The 15294-nt window shown below is 42.6% G+C and overlaps 1 protein-coding gene and 1 non-coding gene across 2 annotated transcripts; one reads left to right on the forward strand and one right to left on the reverse strand.

Moving 5' to 3' along the window:
* Positions 1-111: 111 nt before the first annotated feature.
* Positions 112-5940, reverse strand: ZDHHC24 (zinc finger DHHC-type containing 24). Its single transcript, XM_058160462.1, has 4 exons — positions 5633-5940; positions 3837-4114; positions 2857-3169; positions 112-1641 (listed from the first exon to the last, which is right to left on the reverse strand). The coding sequence occupies exons 1-3, from the start codon at positions 5878-5880 to the stop codon at positions 2859-2861; spliced, it is 837 nt and encodes a 278-aa protein (XP_058016445.1). The 5' UTR covers positions 5881-5940; the 3' UTR covers positions 112-1641; positions 2857-2858.
* An 8027-nt stretch (positions 5941-13967) lies between these two features.
* On the forward strand, positions 13968-14158 carry LOC131186908 (U2 spliceosomal RNA). Its single transcript, XR_009152442.1, has one exon. It is a non-coding gene; the product is annotated as a U2 spliceosomal RNA (small nuclear RNA).
* Positions 14159-15294: the final 1136 nt, after the last annotated feature.

Here is a 15294-nt window from a genome sequence, read left to right on the forward strand (position 1 = left end):
GGCCATGGACTGGTATGGTACTAGCACGGGATTGGGGACCTCTGCTCTGATCAAACCAACTACAATATCACTTAAAACAACAACACAAAGAGATCACAAAAGACTGGCATCACCACTTAATTTTTTTCATTTAATTATCTCTTCTCAAGAAGTTACATGAAACATTAATACAGAAAAATAGCCATTTGCCCCATACTTCCTTGCAAAGTTCTTGAAAAATATAATTTTAATCATTTATCCAAGGCCAACATAATTCAAAGTTATTAAGAGAGGCAGACATCTGGGAACCAGTGCTGCTTCTGAGATTGTTCACACCGATCAAGGGCCACCACATTATCTTGCCATTCAGACTAACTGCACTGATAATAGTCTGCACACCTGACTTGAAGAAATGGGAAAAGAGTTTATTTTTCGGGTTGAAAAGCTTACAGTTCAATCAGTGCTCAGTTAAATATAAAAGGCCACCGCATAAATGCTTTATTTCTTTATTTAGGAAATTTGTTTGCCTCCCATCTTCTATCCAACAACTGTTACAGCATAAAAACATTAAAGCATTAAAAAATAATACCGTATTAGAAACAACAATCATAGAACAAAGTGGATAAAATCTAACAAAAAGGAAAGAAAAAAAAAGAATACAGTAAATATTGGGTTCCCCCATGCCCACACATTTTGTGGGTCTCTCACAGTGCAAAGCATGTCTATGGGGATTGGTGATTTTGGATATGAAAGGAGGAAGAGAAACATTTGGGTGGACAATATTGGGTGGAACAGAGCCAAATGTGGGGAAGGAACAAGCAGAATGGCAAGGGGTAAAAATTGTTAACCATCTCCCAACCGTGGAAATTTAAAGATGGGTGGACTTCAACTCCCAGAATTCCTCAGGTAAGGTACTTTAAGAGGGGTGAATTTCATCTCCCAGAATTCCAGCCTGATTTAATTTTGGAAGTTGAAACCCATCCCCTCTTAAAGCATAGCTGGCTGGGGAATTCTGGGAGAAGTCCACTTGTCTTAAAGTTGCCACGGTTGAGGAACACTAAGCTAATATTTCGCAATGTAAGGTTTGTTGACTTCTGCATGATCTCTCAGGGCTCAGGATAAAAAAAAACAGCCTCACAATTGCTGCACGGGGAGAAAACAACTGAAATGCATAGCATTATAAACTTGGATTTTGGTCCCTGAATCCATTTCTAGGCAGTGTTTTAATTTTGGTTTTAGCTTCACATTTTTCCCAAGCTGAGAAAAGAAGGGGTGTGCAAATTTTGAGAGCAGTGGATATAAGGGAGAGGGGGGGAAAATACACACACAGATGTAATATACTTTAGACCAGGAGAAAGATGGTTCCGTATTAACCATTGCATTTAGACCAGTTTAGCCAAGCATGAGTGTCCCCCTCTCTTGCCCCCCGTTAGCAATTTCCTTCTTTCCAGATCACTGAAACAAAAGCATGACAAGCCCTGTTCCCGGGGAGAGCGTGGGGGAAACAATTGGTCACCACTGTTCCGAGATCAAACTGCTTTCAGCTTTCCACGATGTAAGACAAAACCTTCAGAATTTTCACCCAAGTTATCTGCTTTTGAACAAAGAGAGCCATTCGTTGAGAAGAACTCCATTTTCCTCGTAATTACGGATGAGGAAATCCTAGGAGAGAGAGCAAGAATCCGTCATCAGCAAACTTGAACCCACAGATAGATAGTCCTTGACTTACAGCAGTGAAAAACACGACATACGATGATGACCATCACCACATCCTCAGGGTCATGTGATTAAAATTCAGGAGCATGTTTTTACAACAGTGGTCACAAAATCACGTGCAACTCACTTAATGACCATCTTGCTTAGCAATGTAAATTCCGGTTCCGATTGTGGTTGTAAGTCAAGGACTACTAATAACGTGGCGCAATTCAACATTTAAAAATGTTCCGCAGATCTATAATGTATAATATCTATATAGTACTATAATACTACAGGAAGTCCTCAAGTTACCACCGTAATTGAGCTCAAAATCTCTGTTGCTAAGCAAGACAGCTTTTAAATGATTCCCCCGCTCCATTTTTTTTCTTTTCTTGTCATAGTTCTTAAGTGAATCATTGCAGCTATTAAGTTAGCAATAGCAATAGCACTGTCCTAGACTTATATACCGCTTCAGTGCTTTACACAGAGTTTCATTTGTATATTATTGCTGTTTTATCTTGGCTGTGAACCGCCCTGAGTCCTTCGGGAGAAGGGCGGTATAAAAATCCAATAAATAATAATAAAAAATAATAATAATAATAACAGCCCTCTCTAAACAGTTTATAGAGTCAGCATCTTGCCCCCCAACAATCTGGGTCCTCATTTTACCGACCTTGGAAGGATGGAAGGCTGAGTAAACCCTGAGCCAATTAGACTTGAACTGTCGAACTGCTAGCAGCCAGCAGAATTAGCTTGCAATACTGCATTTTAACCATTGCACCACCACATAACACGGTTGTTAGTGAATCTGGCTTCCCCATTGACTTTGCTTGCCAGAAGATCACAAAAGGTGATCACATGACCTGGGACATTGCAACTGTCATAAATAGGAGTCAGTTGCCAAGCATCTGAATTTTGATCCCATGAGGAAGGGGATGCTGCAACTGAATGTGAAAAACGGTCATATCAATTTTTCAGAAGTGTAACTTAGAATGGTACCTAAATAAATGGTTTTAAGATAAGGAATACCTGTATACAGTACCTACAAATTATAATTTATTTATTATTAAATTTGTTTGCCGTCCATCTCACTGCAGGATGACTCTGCACTTAACAAATCAGATCAATGTGTTTTTTTGATCCCCACACTCTTCCTAATTGTTTAAAATCCCAGAAACACACCTTTAGTTGCTGGGTGATCTGGAGAGCACTTCTGTTTTTGGAGAGCTGGTTTGGAACGTGATTCCATCTCCTGGCAAACGGGAAGTGATGAAAGGCGTGAGGAAGGCCAGCAGCCAGCGGTTTCCCATGATTTGTCGAAGGTTGTTTCGCCAGCCCAAGTGGTACCGGCGATTTCCTTCGAACCATTCTTTGGTGGTCTGTCCGCGCAGGGCCAGCAAGCTGTGGAACAGCAGGAAACTGATGCAGAACAAGAAGCCCACAACACAGATGTCGGTCACAAAAGCGTAGACAAAGGTCACGAAACTGACTTGCCCTGCAAGAGAAGGAAGGAGAGGCGTAATTATAGCTGCTTCATCTAGAGCAGACATGTCCAACTCTGGCAACTTTAAGACTTGTGGACTTCAAGTCCCAGAATTCCCCAGGCAGCCATGATTAAGACAAGACCCCACCTGCCCTCATGTGCGTCTTGTTCCATTCCTTTCCATCTTTTCACTGTAAATTATTATTGTTCTAATGTTTTACAGGTAATCCTCGAGTTACGACAGAATTGAGTCCAAAATTTATGTTGCTAAGTGAGATGGTTGGGGCAAAGCTCCATCCATTTTAAAATATTAATAAACCCCAAATTTAAAATTCTACATTATTATGCCAGTCCCACTTGAATAAATAGGTGTGTTTTAAGCTCACGACGGAAGGTCCGAAGATCAGGCACTTGACGTAGGCCAGGGGGAAGTTCATTCCAGAGCGTCGCTGCCCCCACAGAGAAGGCCCTACTCCTGGGGGCCGCCAGCCGACACTGTTTGGCGGACGGCACCCTGAGAAGACCCCCTCTGTGAGAGCGTACGGGTCGGTGGGAGGCAAAGGGTAACAGCAGGCGGTCCCGTAAGTACCCGGGTCCTAAGCCATCACCTTCTTTTAAATATGCACCACCTTCTTTTAAATAAATGAATGAATGAATAAAAGCTCATGCTCGTTCTTACCCATCAGGAGCATCAGCCAAGGCAGCATCAGCAGGAGGATTGTGTGGGCAAGGCCTCCTTCTTCTAGCAGCATCCAAACAACGTTAGCATTGAGCAAGCTACCATACAGCAAGGCGACCGACCCGTATAGTAGCAGGCAGAGGAAGTAACGGTAGTTCTGATAGCCCAAACACTGGCCGAGTAGCAGGCAATGGTGATCTCGTCGCAGGACGCAAACGTTGCAGGTAAAGCAGTGGCTGCAGCGGGGCGGGACGTGAGTCTGGCAGGCATAGCAGTAACTGGAAGGATGCGAAAGAATGAGCGTTAGGAGAGGGTGTAAGATTAGATGGTGCTGACTGGGTGCCTTGTACCAATCACCAGGAGACGGTGAGTTCTAGTCCTGCCTTAGGCATGAAAGCTGGCTGAGTGACTGTCTCCTGGCCAATCACCAGTTCTAGTCCCGCCTTGGGCACAAAAGCCAGGTGAGTGACTTTGGGCCAATCACCAGGAGACGATGAGTTCTAGTTCCACATAAGGTATTAAAGCCTGCTCGGTGACTTTAGACCAGTCTCTCTCTCTCAGCCCAACCACCTTAGAGAATTGCTGTTGTGGGGAAAATTGGAAGGAGGAGCAGCATTAAATATATTCACTTCTTGAGTTGTTTATAAGGGAAATAAAGTTAGGCTATAAATCAGGGGTAGGTTCTACTTACCTTTACTACCGGTTTGCAATGGGAGCGTGTACATTTCTGCACATGCACAGAAGCTTTTGCGCAGCACGCATGATGACATCATGGCGGATAGGCAGAACCTCCCGCCAGTTTTACTTCTATAGAACCAGACCGAACTGGGAGCACCCCACTACTGATATAAATAAATAAGCCAATAAAGCCTTATCCCAGGGAGTACATTTGTCTTCCTTTGGGATTCCAATCCTTCTTGAAAAAAAATTGATGTGGTTGGTAGACCAATAGAAGATCCCACCTCCCCACCCGCACATCCTGCCCCTTTCTTCCTAATTTTCTAATTATAATTTGTATTTTTATTGGAAATATTTTATGATTCTGTTGCTTTTATATATTGTAAACCACCCAGTGTCATCTTGCAGCAAACAAATTTAACAGATAAAATACATACATGAGGCAGTCACTAGAGGGCAGCAAAGAATATCCCATGTCTCTTTGGTGCCATCTAGTGGTCTGTCTGAAATTTGCAGTCCACAAATACTACTCTATGCCTAGTGAATTATTTTTTATCCTGCCCTTTGTTACTTTATAAATAACCCGAAGAGGCAAACCTACTTAATACTCCTTCTTCCTGCTATTTTCCCCACAACAACCCTGTGAGGTGGATTGGGCTGAAAGTGATGCCTCCTTCTTTCCTTTACACTTTTAGTCAATCCACTGCTGGCTGCCTCCTTCAGACACAGGCCTCATAAACCTAGGAACCATGAGGGCTTAAAGTTCAACAAACTTAAAAGGTTGAATCATTTGTTTTAATTAAAGCTCCTCCTCCACATTGGGGAAGGCTTGATATTCTCCCAAATTTTCCCCTTTTTTTCTGAAGTTTTGAAAAAAGAAGCCCAATGGAGAAACAGCGTGTTCCTGAGCAGGTGCAGAGATCCTAGTTTCCCCCAAAAGAAACTGTTTCACCTCCATTTTCCTCTCAGGGATCTAATTCCCTCATTATTGAAGTCTCCCTCCTCCCAGCGAGGGGTGGGTGGGTGTCTTTTTTTCCCGCCACTTTTTGAAGCCCCGCCCTCGACACGCGACCGCTTTCCCATTGGTCCCCGCCGCGTCGGTAACCACGCCCACTCACTCCCATCCTTGCCCCGCCCCCGCCAGCATGACGCCGCGCGTGCTGGGCGAAGCCATGATGAAGCAGCGGGCGCTCTCAAGCGTGCTCGTCAGTAGGAAAAGCAGCGAGGCGATGGGCCAGAGCGGGAAGGGCTCTCCGGGCGGACGGAATCGCAGCAGCACCACCAGCACCTCCGCGACCAACGCGGTGGCCAATACCGCCCCGATGCACACGGGCAGCGCCCGCCGGTCCCAGTCGCTGCCTGCCATGACGGCGCGTGCGCGGCCCGCGCGCCCTCGCCTCTTCTTCCGGCTTCGCTTCTGCCGCCCCTTTCCCGCTCAAACCGCTGTCAGCCAATCAGCGGCGGCGACCGCCCTCGCTAAGCCCGCCTTTCGAACTGATCGGCGCATCTCTTATCCAATCGGCGCGCGGGTTTTTGAATCTTCCCTGTTTACCTCAGTAATTTGTCTCCCTGACAAGCTGTGTCGGGGATGCCATTATACACCAAGCGTTCAAAGGATAAATATAGGTGGTCCTCGACTTATGACAGTTTGCTTACTGACCGAGGTTAACAAGGGCACTGAAAATAGTGACTTATCGTGTTTCACACTTATGACTTTTGCAGCATCGCAACTGTCACATGATTTGCATTCCAGATGCTTGGCAGTTGATTCACATTTATGACGGTTGCAGTGTCCCGGGGTCATGTGATCCCCTTTTGTGACCTTCTGACAAGCCAAGTCAATGGGGAAACCAGATTCCCTTAACAAGCGTGTTACTGATTTAACACCTGTGATGATTCACTTAACAAAAGTGGCAAAAAAGTCATAAAATGGGACAAAACCCGTTTAAAAATTGTCTCACTTAGCAACATAAATTCTGGCCTCCATGGTGGTCGTAAGTCGAGGACTACCTGTATTATTCTTACAGGTGGGCATGAAGCCTGCTTTTGTATGGGTGTTGGAAGAAATATTGGAAGAAATATCCATCTGGGTTCAGTTCCAAGTGGGGACAAAGACACTGGAAACATGGAGGCTGCTTGGAAAGATGGTTTAATGGTGGTCAGGATCACATGGCTTGAGTTCCTGAACAGAAAAGGGGCCCGAGATCCTGTGTGCTCCCTGGTTTTATGATTTTTCTGAGCTTTGACCTTTCTGGGGCACAGGAAGAGTATCCTGATTGGTTGTCAGACTCCCAGGGGGTGGGGGTCTTAGCTAGCCTTGCTGGCTGTCTCTCAAGCTTGCTTGAGCCTTGCCATGTGGTGAGTTTCAGTTGTATTGTGTTGCAAATCATGGGGGGATTGAGTGAGCTTGGTTGAAGCCTTAATTGCCCATTGACAAAGGTGGGGAGAATGAGTGAGCTTAGCTGAGGCTTTTAATGGCCCATTGACAAAGGTGGGGGGGAGTCAGGAAGTTGCAGGGATCTCCTTTGTCTTTAAAATATGTTTCTCCATTTCTCATCCAGGAAGGTATAATATTCTGCTTTTTAAAATATTTCCTAGAATATTTCATTCTTCTAGGAGGGGGGTGGGTGCTAAATTCCTACAATCCCTACTTTTTTTTTTTCAAAACGTGAGTTTTGAAACATGCTCTTGGCAAAATTAAAATTGATCAAATCAGTGGGTGCTTTTAATTTTCCTGATGCAAAGGAAGCCATTGATAGAGACAACAGAAAAAAAGATTCCTTCAGTGGCTCCCAAAAGCTTTCAACCATGAAGGTCTAGCAGCCAGGGGAAAAGTTCTGGTAAGAATTTTACAGTATCCAATTTTCTATGCCAATTAATTTCAGCTGTTAGATATCACTTTCTGAGAGCTTCCAGTCAGGTCAAGCAAGCACACATCCCAAAATTTTCACAGCCATGGTTTTCCTTTAAATTACAGGCTGCTCATTTCCAAGGGTTGGTTACGGAACCTGCCCTAGCTCTTACTTTAGTCTATCCAAGATTTTTTCCAGTCCAAATTGAGGTTAATCAGTGTGCAATCCAGGCTTTTCCTTTCTTCTTTTTAAAATTACACAATGAGCCCTGGGACTTCTACTCATGAGACCACCAGTGCAACATATCTTGCTTTACTGGGCAACTGGGCAGCATCATTTGTGAGTCATAGTCAGGGCTTGGGTTTTGGATATCACTTTTTCTGCTATCTCTTCAAGAGAGGAATTGCCTGAGGGGGATGCCCCTCCCCCATGGAATTAGCAGGGAGATCTGACTCCTTGGGCTTTTAGTGCCACAGAGCAAAAATCAACCTAAAAGTCTTGTGTGGAGGTAAGTGAAGGGAATAGACTAATTCTGAATGGTGTGTCTCTCTGTGTGTGCCTGTGTATGCAGCTACTTTTACAATACAGGCAATACAAACATTTTGGACATATTTCCCTCCCACCAGACAAAAATCTAACGTGTTCAGAACTTGCTGTGGTAGCCACTCAAATACAATCCTTACATGAGTACTTTAGACTGATTACAATGTAAATGAGACAAGACAGAAAACCTTACAAGGAATTTCCACCCTTCCCCATAGTCTTTCCAGTTGTCTTCTGGGAATTGAAAAGAGTCTTTTAGTCTTTACTTATACATCTCAGGGTCCTTTCTTTCATATCTTTTGGGTGGCATGCTTGTTGGTCAATCAGGTTTGGAAAGGTCTGCTCCAATCTGGTTGCTATGATGACTTTCAGTGGGGGCTGGATTCAAACTCAATTCCTGGCTCCAACAAATGGAAGGTCTCCTCTGGGGGCAGCATCTGGAACCATGTGCTCTGCTTCCACAGTTCAAGAGTCATCTTTTCAGGGCTGAAAGACATTAGAACAGGATCTCCTCCCCACTTTTGTGGGTAATCTTCTCAGGAAAGGCATTGTAACAGGATTAAAAAAGGAGGGGGGTAGATATCTTGCAGGCAGAGTTTGAAAAGAAACAACACATCAATATTGCAGTTACTAAAAGATAATGCAGTTTCAACAAAATGCAGTTTCAACAACTGATGAGAAAGAAAAAACTTCACATACTTCAGGAAGAGGATGAACAGGTAAAATCATTTAAATACACAGTAAATGCAAGACTGAATTTTTTTTTTCTCTTGTAAGTGAACTTAAAACGTTTCCTCATAAACTTATCTTGTAAGTGAACTTAAAATGTTTCCTTATAAACTTGAGTTGTTACTTTAAGATAAAGAGGAGGAGAAAAAAGCAGAAATGAAAAGTTCTGTACCCTATTCCCGGTGGCCACACGAAAATAGGGCAAAGGCTTTCTTTCTTTTCTCTCTCTCTTTTCCCTATTTTATTGCTTCAACCTTTTGTTTTTGTTTTTCCCTAACAATTTAAAATTCTTGTCTCTAGAGATCAGATACATTTTACAGTTACAATTACTTCAAGGGCCCACAAAGACAGACATACACACATAAAAACAAGGAGGACAGAGAGGAAAACAAAACTCTGAGATCTACACACACACTGATCATTCCCGCCATAAATCTCAGTTAAATTAGGAAGGCACAAATCTTAACAGACAGACCACGTGGTTCCATAGAAGACAGAGAAAGAGACAAACAAACAAACAAACAAACAAAACCCAAACATTCCTATTTATATATTTCCTTTTTCTTTTAAGTACCTTTATTTAGCCAAATTTGTTTCCTATTCTCATCTTTATTACACAATTTCCTCAATTTCTTTTCCATACCAGGTAAAACTGGCAGCCTCCGGGCACCCAGGCCCCAGCAGGTTTTCCAGGGATTTCCTCCACCCTCGAGCTACTGCTTCCCATGTTTCCCTCTCCGATGTGAGGTTTTATTTTTCACTTTGGCCTAGCCGGGTGGATCCTCCTACAATTTTCAGAAAAAAAAGTTCTGGGAAGGACTTCGACTCCCTTCTGTCGAAGTATGGGCACCTTCCTGTTAAGGGAGCTTCCAGTTTGGATCAAAAAAAGGTGATCCCAGAGGACCTACTGCCCTGCCAGTAGGTACGAGCACCTCTTCAACACTGCTTCCTGCTTCCTTTTTAGCATACCAGGCAGTACTGGCAGCCTCCGGGCATCCAGGGCCCCAAGCAGATCTCCTGCTTCCTTTTTTTTCTCCTTTTTTCTTTTTTTACTCTCTTAATTGCTTCATTCACACTTACTTTCCTCTCGCTCGGCTTCCGTTCCTAATAAACACAAAGTTCCACGTTTGGCTTCCCCCCCTTGCTTTCTCTATCCTACCGGTCACGGCTCGGTGGAGCTAGCAGTAGGCAGAGGTGCGGCTAGAGGTTGCTCAAAGAGGTGGAATCAGACTGTTTCCTTAGGTGGAATCCCACACACACACTTCTTCCTTCCCTAACAGAAGGTCCTGTGCTCTGGCAAAACCCCCATGCTCTCCAGACTTTTGGTCTTTCTGCGGTTAGGAAATGCACAGAGGATGCAAGATCCAGCTGTGATTGGGAGCAGGGCTCTCATTCACACACATGCAGGCATACACATATTTCCCATGCTTTTCCATGCTTAAAATTAAAATTTAGAGGTACTCACCTTCTTTCCAAGCAGTCTTTGAGCTCAACACTCAAAACCCTTTAAAACCTAGTTCCAAATGGCCAAGGTCCAGGAAAACTTACCCACAGACTCAATGGGTCTGCTGCTAGCAAGGAGGCTTACCTGGGCCAGGTCCATTGGTTAGGTTAGCTTGGAGTCCCATCTGTGGGTGCCAATTGTTGGAAGAAATATCCATCTGGGTTCAGTTCCAAGTGGGGACAAAGACACTGGAAACATGGAGGCTGCTTGGAAAGATGGTTTAATGGTGGCCAAGACCACATGGCTTGAGTTCCTGAACAGAAAAGGGCTGAGATCCTGTGTGCTCCTGGTTTTATGCTTTTCTGAGCTTTGACCTTTCTGGGGCACAGGAAGAGTATCCTGATTGGTTGTCAGACTCCCAGGGGTGGGGTCTTAGCTAGCCTTGCTGGCTGTCTCTCAAGCTTGCTTGAGCCTTGCCATGTGGTGAGTTTCAGTTGTATTGTGTTGCAAATCATGGGGGGATTGAGTGAGCTTGGTTGAAGCCTTAATTGCCCATTGACAAAGGTGGGGAGAATGAGTGAGCTTAGCTGAGGCTTTTAATGGCCCATTGACAAAGGTGGGGGGGAGTCAGGAAGTTGCAGGGATCTCCTTTGTCTTTAAAATATGTTTCTCCATTTCTCATCCAGGAAGGTATAATATTCTGCTTTTTAAAATATTTCCTAGAATATTTCATTCTTCTAGGAGGGGGGTGGGTGCTAAATTCCTACATGGGCAAATGCTTTTCATTTGGACCTGTATTTAATTCTGCCTTCTCCATCTGCAAAAACAGGCCTGGGATCTCCTTGATCCACTTTATCCATTGTCTTAAGAATTATTAGAATTAGAATCCTTTATTGGCCAAGTGTGATTAGACACGCAAGGAATTTGTCTCCGGTGCATAAGCTGTCAGTGTATATACAACAATAGTGATAGATCAGTTTGACTCAGCTTAACATCCTTCTGAGGTCGGTAAAATGAGGACCCAGATTGTTGGGGGCAATAGGCTGACAAAACTGCTTAGAGAGGGTTGTAAAGCACTGTGAAGCAGGATATAAGTCTAATTGCTATTCCTTCCTTCCTTCCTTCCTTCCTTCCTTCCTTCCTTCCTTCCTTCCTTCCTTCCCAGTGGTTAGAATGCAGGATTGCAGGATAACTGCACACTGCAAGCAGTTTGATACTGACCGGCTCAAAGTTGAATCAACCTTCCATCCTTCCGAGGTGGATAAAATGAGGACCCAGATTGTTGGGGGCAAGAAACTGACTCTAAACCGCTTAGAGAGGGCTGTGAAGCACTGTGAAGCGGTTTATAAGTCTTAAGTGCTATTGCTATTATCATAGTAAAAAAATCCATCATAAAACATTGGATACAACACTTAGTGATAGTTGTGGATACTCAATAAGCAATCAACAGAAATCATACTAGGATGCTAAGTAAACAATATAAATCGCAAGCTACAAGCAACAAAGTTATAGTCATAAGGAGATAGGGAATTGGGAAGATAAGAATAATGATGGTAATACTGCCTTTCTAGATAGTTTGACAGTATTGTGGGAATTAGTTGTTTAGCAGAGTGATTGCATGGGGGAAAAAACTCTTGTGTCTAGTTGTTCTGACGTGCAATGCCCTATAGCGTCGATGGACGGCTTGCTTCAACTCCCTCCCCCCCAATGATAGCTTTTTTCTTAGTCCATCCTCACTCATCCTCATCCCAAACCCGAATTACGTGAACCTTGGTTTGTTAATCCATTTTCTCAGCCTTTGCCGAGCCTGGGGCTAATTAGCTTTTCTTGCAGTCTTTGCAGCTATCTCCAAATCCATAATTCAGAAACATGAATCTGCTTCCAACCATCTTTTTTCATTTACTGTCCAGCTGTCACGGACAGTTGTCTGCAGAAGATGTTAAGAAAAAAAGTCAAATTTGCCACAATGGTGCGATTGAAGCACTGCCTGTTTATAATGCCCGTGTGCCAGTATGAATACAAAATAAGATGGCATTTTTATACGCTCAGGAGCAGGGCTTGTTTCACAGAAGAGAAACTACTTTGCCCTGTTTTTATTTTAAAATACTGTCCCTCAGTGGCATCTGCAAGCAAACCACGATAAAGCCAAAATGGCCACATATGAAAAATGACATAAGCATTAAATGTTGTAATTTGGAGATCTGATGTCATGGTTTAATTGATTTGATGGTATAGGAAGTTGTCTTTGACTCAAGACCACAGTTAGGACCAGAATTTCTGTTGCTAAGCAAGGTGGCCGTTAAGTGAGTTGTGTTGGATTTTACAAACTTTTTTTGCTACGTATCTATGGAGATTCTCGGTCATCCAGCTCATGATTGTCCCAAAGATGCTTTTTTTTTTCAAGAAGCAACTGGACTTTCTGGTTTTTCTTTGAAGATGTTTCGCTTCTCATCCAAGAAGCTTCTTCAGCTCTGACTGGATGGTGGGGAAAGCACTTTTGGGAACATTTTTTTTTTGCTTCGATTGTTAAGTGAATCATTCCAGTTATTAAACAATTCTGGTTTCCCTCGTTGGCTTTGCTTGTCAGAAGCCAACCAGGAAGGTCCCAAGAGGTGACCCCATGACTGGCATGCTGCAGGCCGTCATAAATACATGCTGGTTGCCAAATGCCCTAATTTTGATAAACTGACTGTGGGGAATGTTGTGACAGTTGTAAGTGTGAGGACTCGTTGTAGGTCACTTATTCATGGCTGTTGTAACTTCAAACAGTTCAAATAGCTGTAAATCAAAGACTATCTGTATGTGATTTGGTGATGTACTTCATAATAAATTTGTATTGTTTTAATTGTTTTTATGTTTGGTGATGAATGCTGCCCAGAGTTGCATGTTGAGATGGGTAGCTAATAAACTATTAAACTATTGAGACATAAAATATATTTGTTATTCAACATGTAACTGTCTACATCTTTTTTAAAAATGCCACAAATGGATGTGGTTTTTCTGTTCCATTGCAACAGATTAACACATTTTTTGTTTATTATTGAATTGTGTATGGAGATTCTCAATCATCCAGGTCATGATTGTTCCAAAGCTGCTTTTCCAAAAGGCAATTGTACTTTCTTGGGTTTTTTTTTCCCCTTGAAAACGTTTTGTTTCTCATCTAAGAAGCTTCTTCAGTTCTGAATTTGGTGTTCTTCTCCATAGGGCACTCAAGGCTACTACTCATAGTAATTGTTGCTGGTTCATTTTGATAAATATGAAACAGAGCAAGTAAATTTATAACAGGATCACATGTGTTTAAGGAATACAATAGCCAGTTATTTTTCAAAATAAGCTTCTATAATCCATGCTCAAAGCTTGAAGGGAAACGGCAAGCAAAGCGTCTGGGACAGTTGTCTTTGTAGACAAATGTGAAAACCAGGAAGCTTTGTGCAAGGAATGTCTTTATGCCATTCTTTTTTATTTATCGTATTCTCATGGGCCTTTTCCTTTCTTTTTTCAGAAGAATGCTCATAGAACAAGAAGCTTTCAGAGTAGGACTGAGGTCTCTACTGGTAAGTCCTGAAAACAACAGCCACAAAGTACGATGGGGGAAATGGGAAGGCTTATGCAAATATCGCACCAATAACTGTCAGAGAAAGCATACAGGCAATCAGGAAATGAGTGTTGCTAGCAGAATTTAAAATTTTTATAGTTAAACTTCACAATAGAAGACTGTAAACTTGGACGGTAGAAATCGGCAACGTTGTCGGAATGTATCTGATGAGATTGCAAAGCAGTGCCAATTCCGATGCAATAAGGAATATGTTCCACAAGGAGTTTGCTCGTCATTATCTGAAGTTTCCTAGGAAAGAATGCCCTAGGAGGCTGCTGGCCAGGGAAGGTATCGCTTCTCGGCCTTTTGGCTAAGATCAAGTGTAGTATCTGTTCTTATCAGTTTAATATCTGATATGTCCTCTATTTGAGGACTACATATTAAATGGATTTTTGGAACTGGGAGATGGAATAGGGGCTTGCTCCGTCCACTCCAAGCATCAGCCTGGTATTGCAGTACCTCCAGGAATGGTGCACCTCCCTCTGGGAGGAATTTCATTGGTTAAAGAATAGATGAAATAAATAAGCTTTCTACTGCTTTGGAGTAGTTACAGAGTATGTTAGAAAGTGGGAGACTGAGTTTTAGTCTTGGATTAACTAACTTTGTGTTGGTTAATTTCCTCCCCGTCTATTGCTAAGAAATTTGGACAGACTTACAGGACCAAAACAAAGGCAGAGATCTGTTTCATCTGTACATTTAAATGTACTTTATCTGTACTTTTTGTCTTTTGACTGTATTGTTTAAATTATTAAAAGGGACTGGCTTTTTAAAATATCTGTACATTGGTTTGTTTGTTTTTTTGCTATGTACACGACCTTCAATTAGAGATAAGATGCTGTAGAAATATGATTTAAAGCAATGGATTAAAATGCTTTGTCTACCTTTAGCCTACTTTGAAACATTAAATTAGAACCTGGCTTTTTTGCCCCTAGCCATTCAGTAGCTTTCCCAAGCCCTTTCTCACCGATCCTAAGAATAACTCCTGGGTAACAGGAGCAGCCTGCAAATGAACTGAGACTGCTTTGAGTGTTATGAAAATGTTGGTGAAATACAAAGAAGCAGAAAGCTCTTGGAATCTAAACCAAATCTGTGTCCATGGAATCCCAAACAGAATAAGGTCAGTCTTGAAAACCTTTCCCTCTCCTGAAATGACCTTTCGACAGGTATTTCTTCTGGCACGTTTTAAAGCTCATGGGGAGGATTTCAAACATCCAAATGCAACATGTGACTTTCTGAAAGACGCAACGACAAACCTATCACCTCTTTAAAGTGCAGGGGGAGGCTGGTTTCTTGCAGCACTTTTCGTAAGAAAGAAGTAGAATGGAATAGAATTTTTATTGGCCAAGTGTGATTGGACACACAAGGACACACAAGTCTTGGTGCATACGATTTCAGTGTATATAAAAGAAAAGGTATCTTCATCAAGGTACAACACTTACAACACTTAATGATAGTCATAGGGTACAAATTTAACACTTAATGATAGTCATAGGCTACAAATAAGCAATCAGGAAACAATATCAGTATAAATGGTAAGGATACAAGCAACAAAGCTACAGTCATAAGTGGAAGGAGATGGGAACGATGAGAAGATTAATAGTAGTGCAAAGTAACCCT

Source organism: Ahaetulla prasina, chromosome 17 (assembly GCF_028640845.1).
Source record: "Ahaetulla prasina isolate Xishuangbanna chromosome 17, ASM2864084v1, whole genome shotgun sequence".
NCBI lineage: Eukaryota > Metazoa > Chordata > Lepidosauria > Squamata > Colubridae > Ahaetulla > Ahaetulla prasina.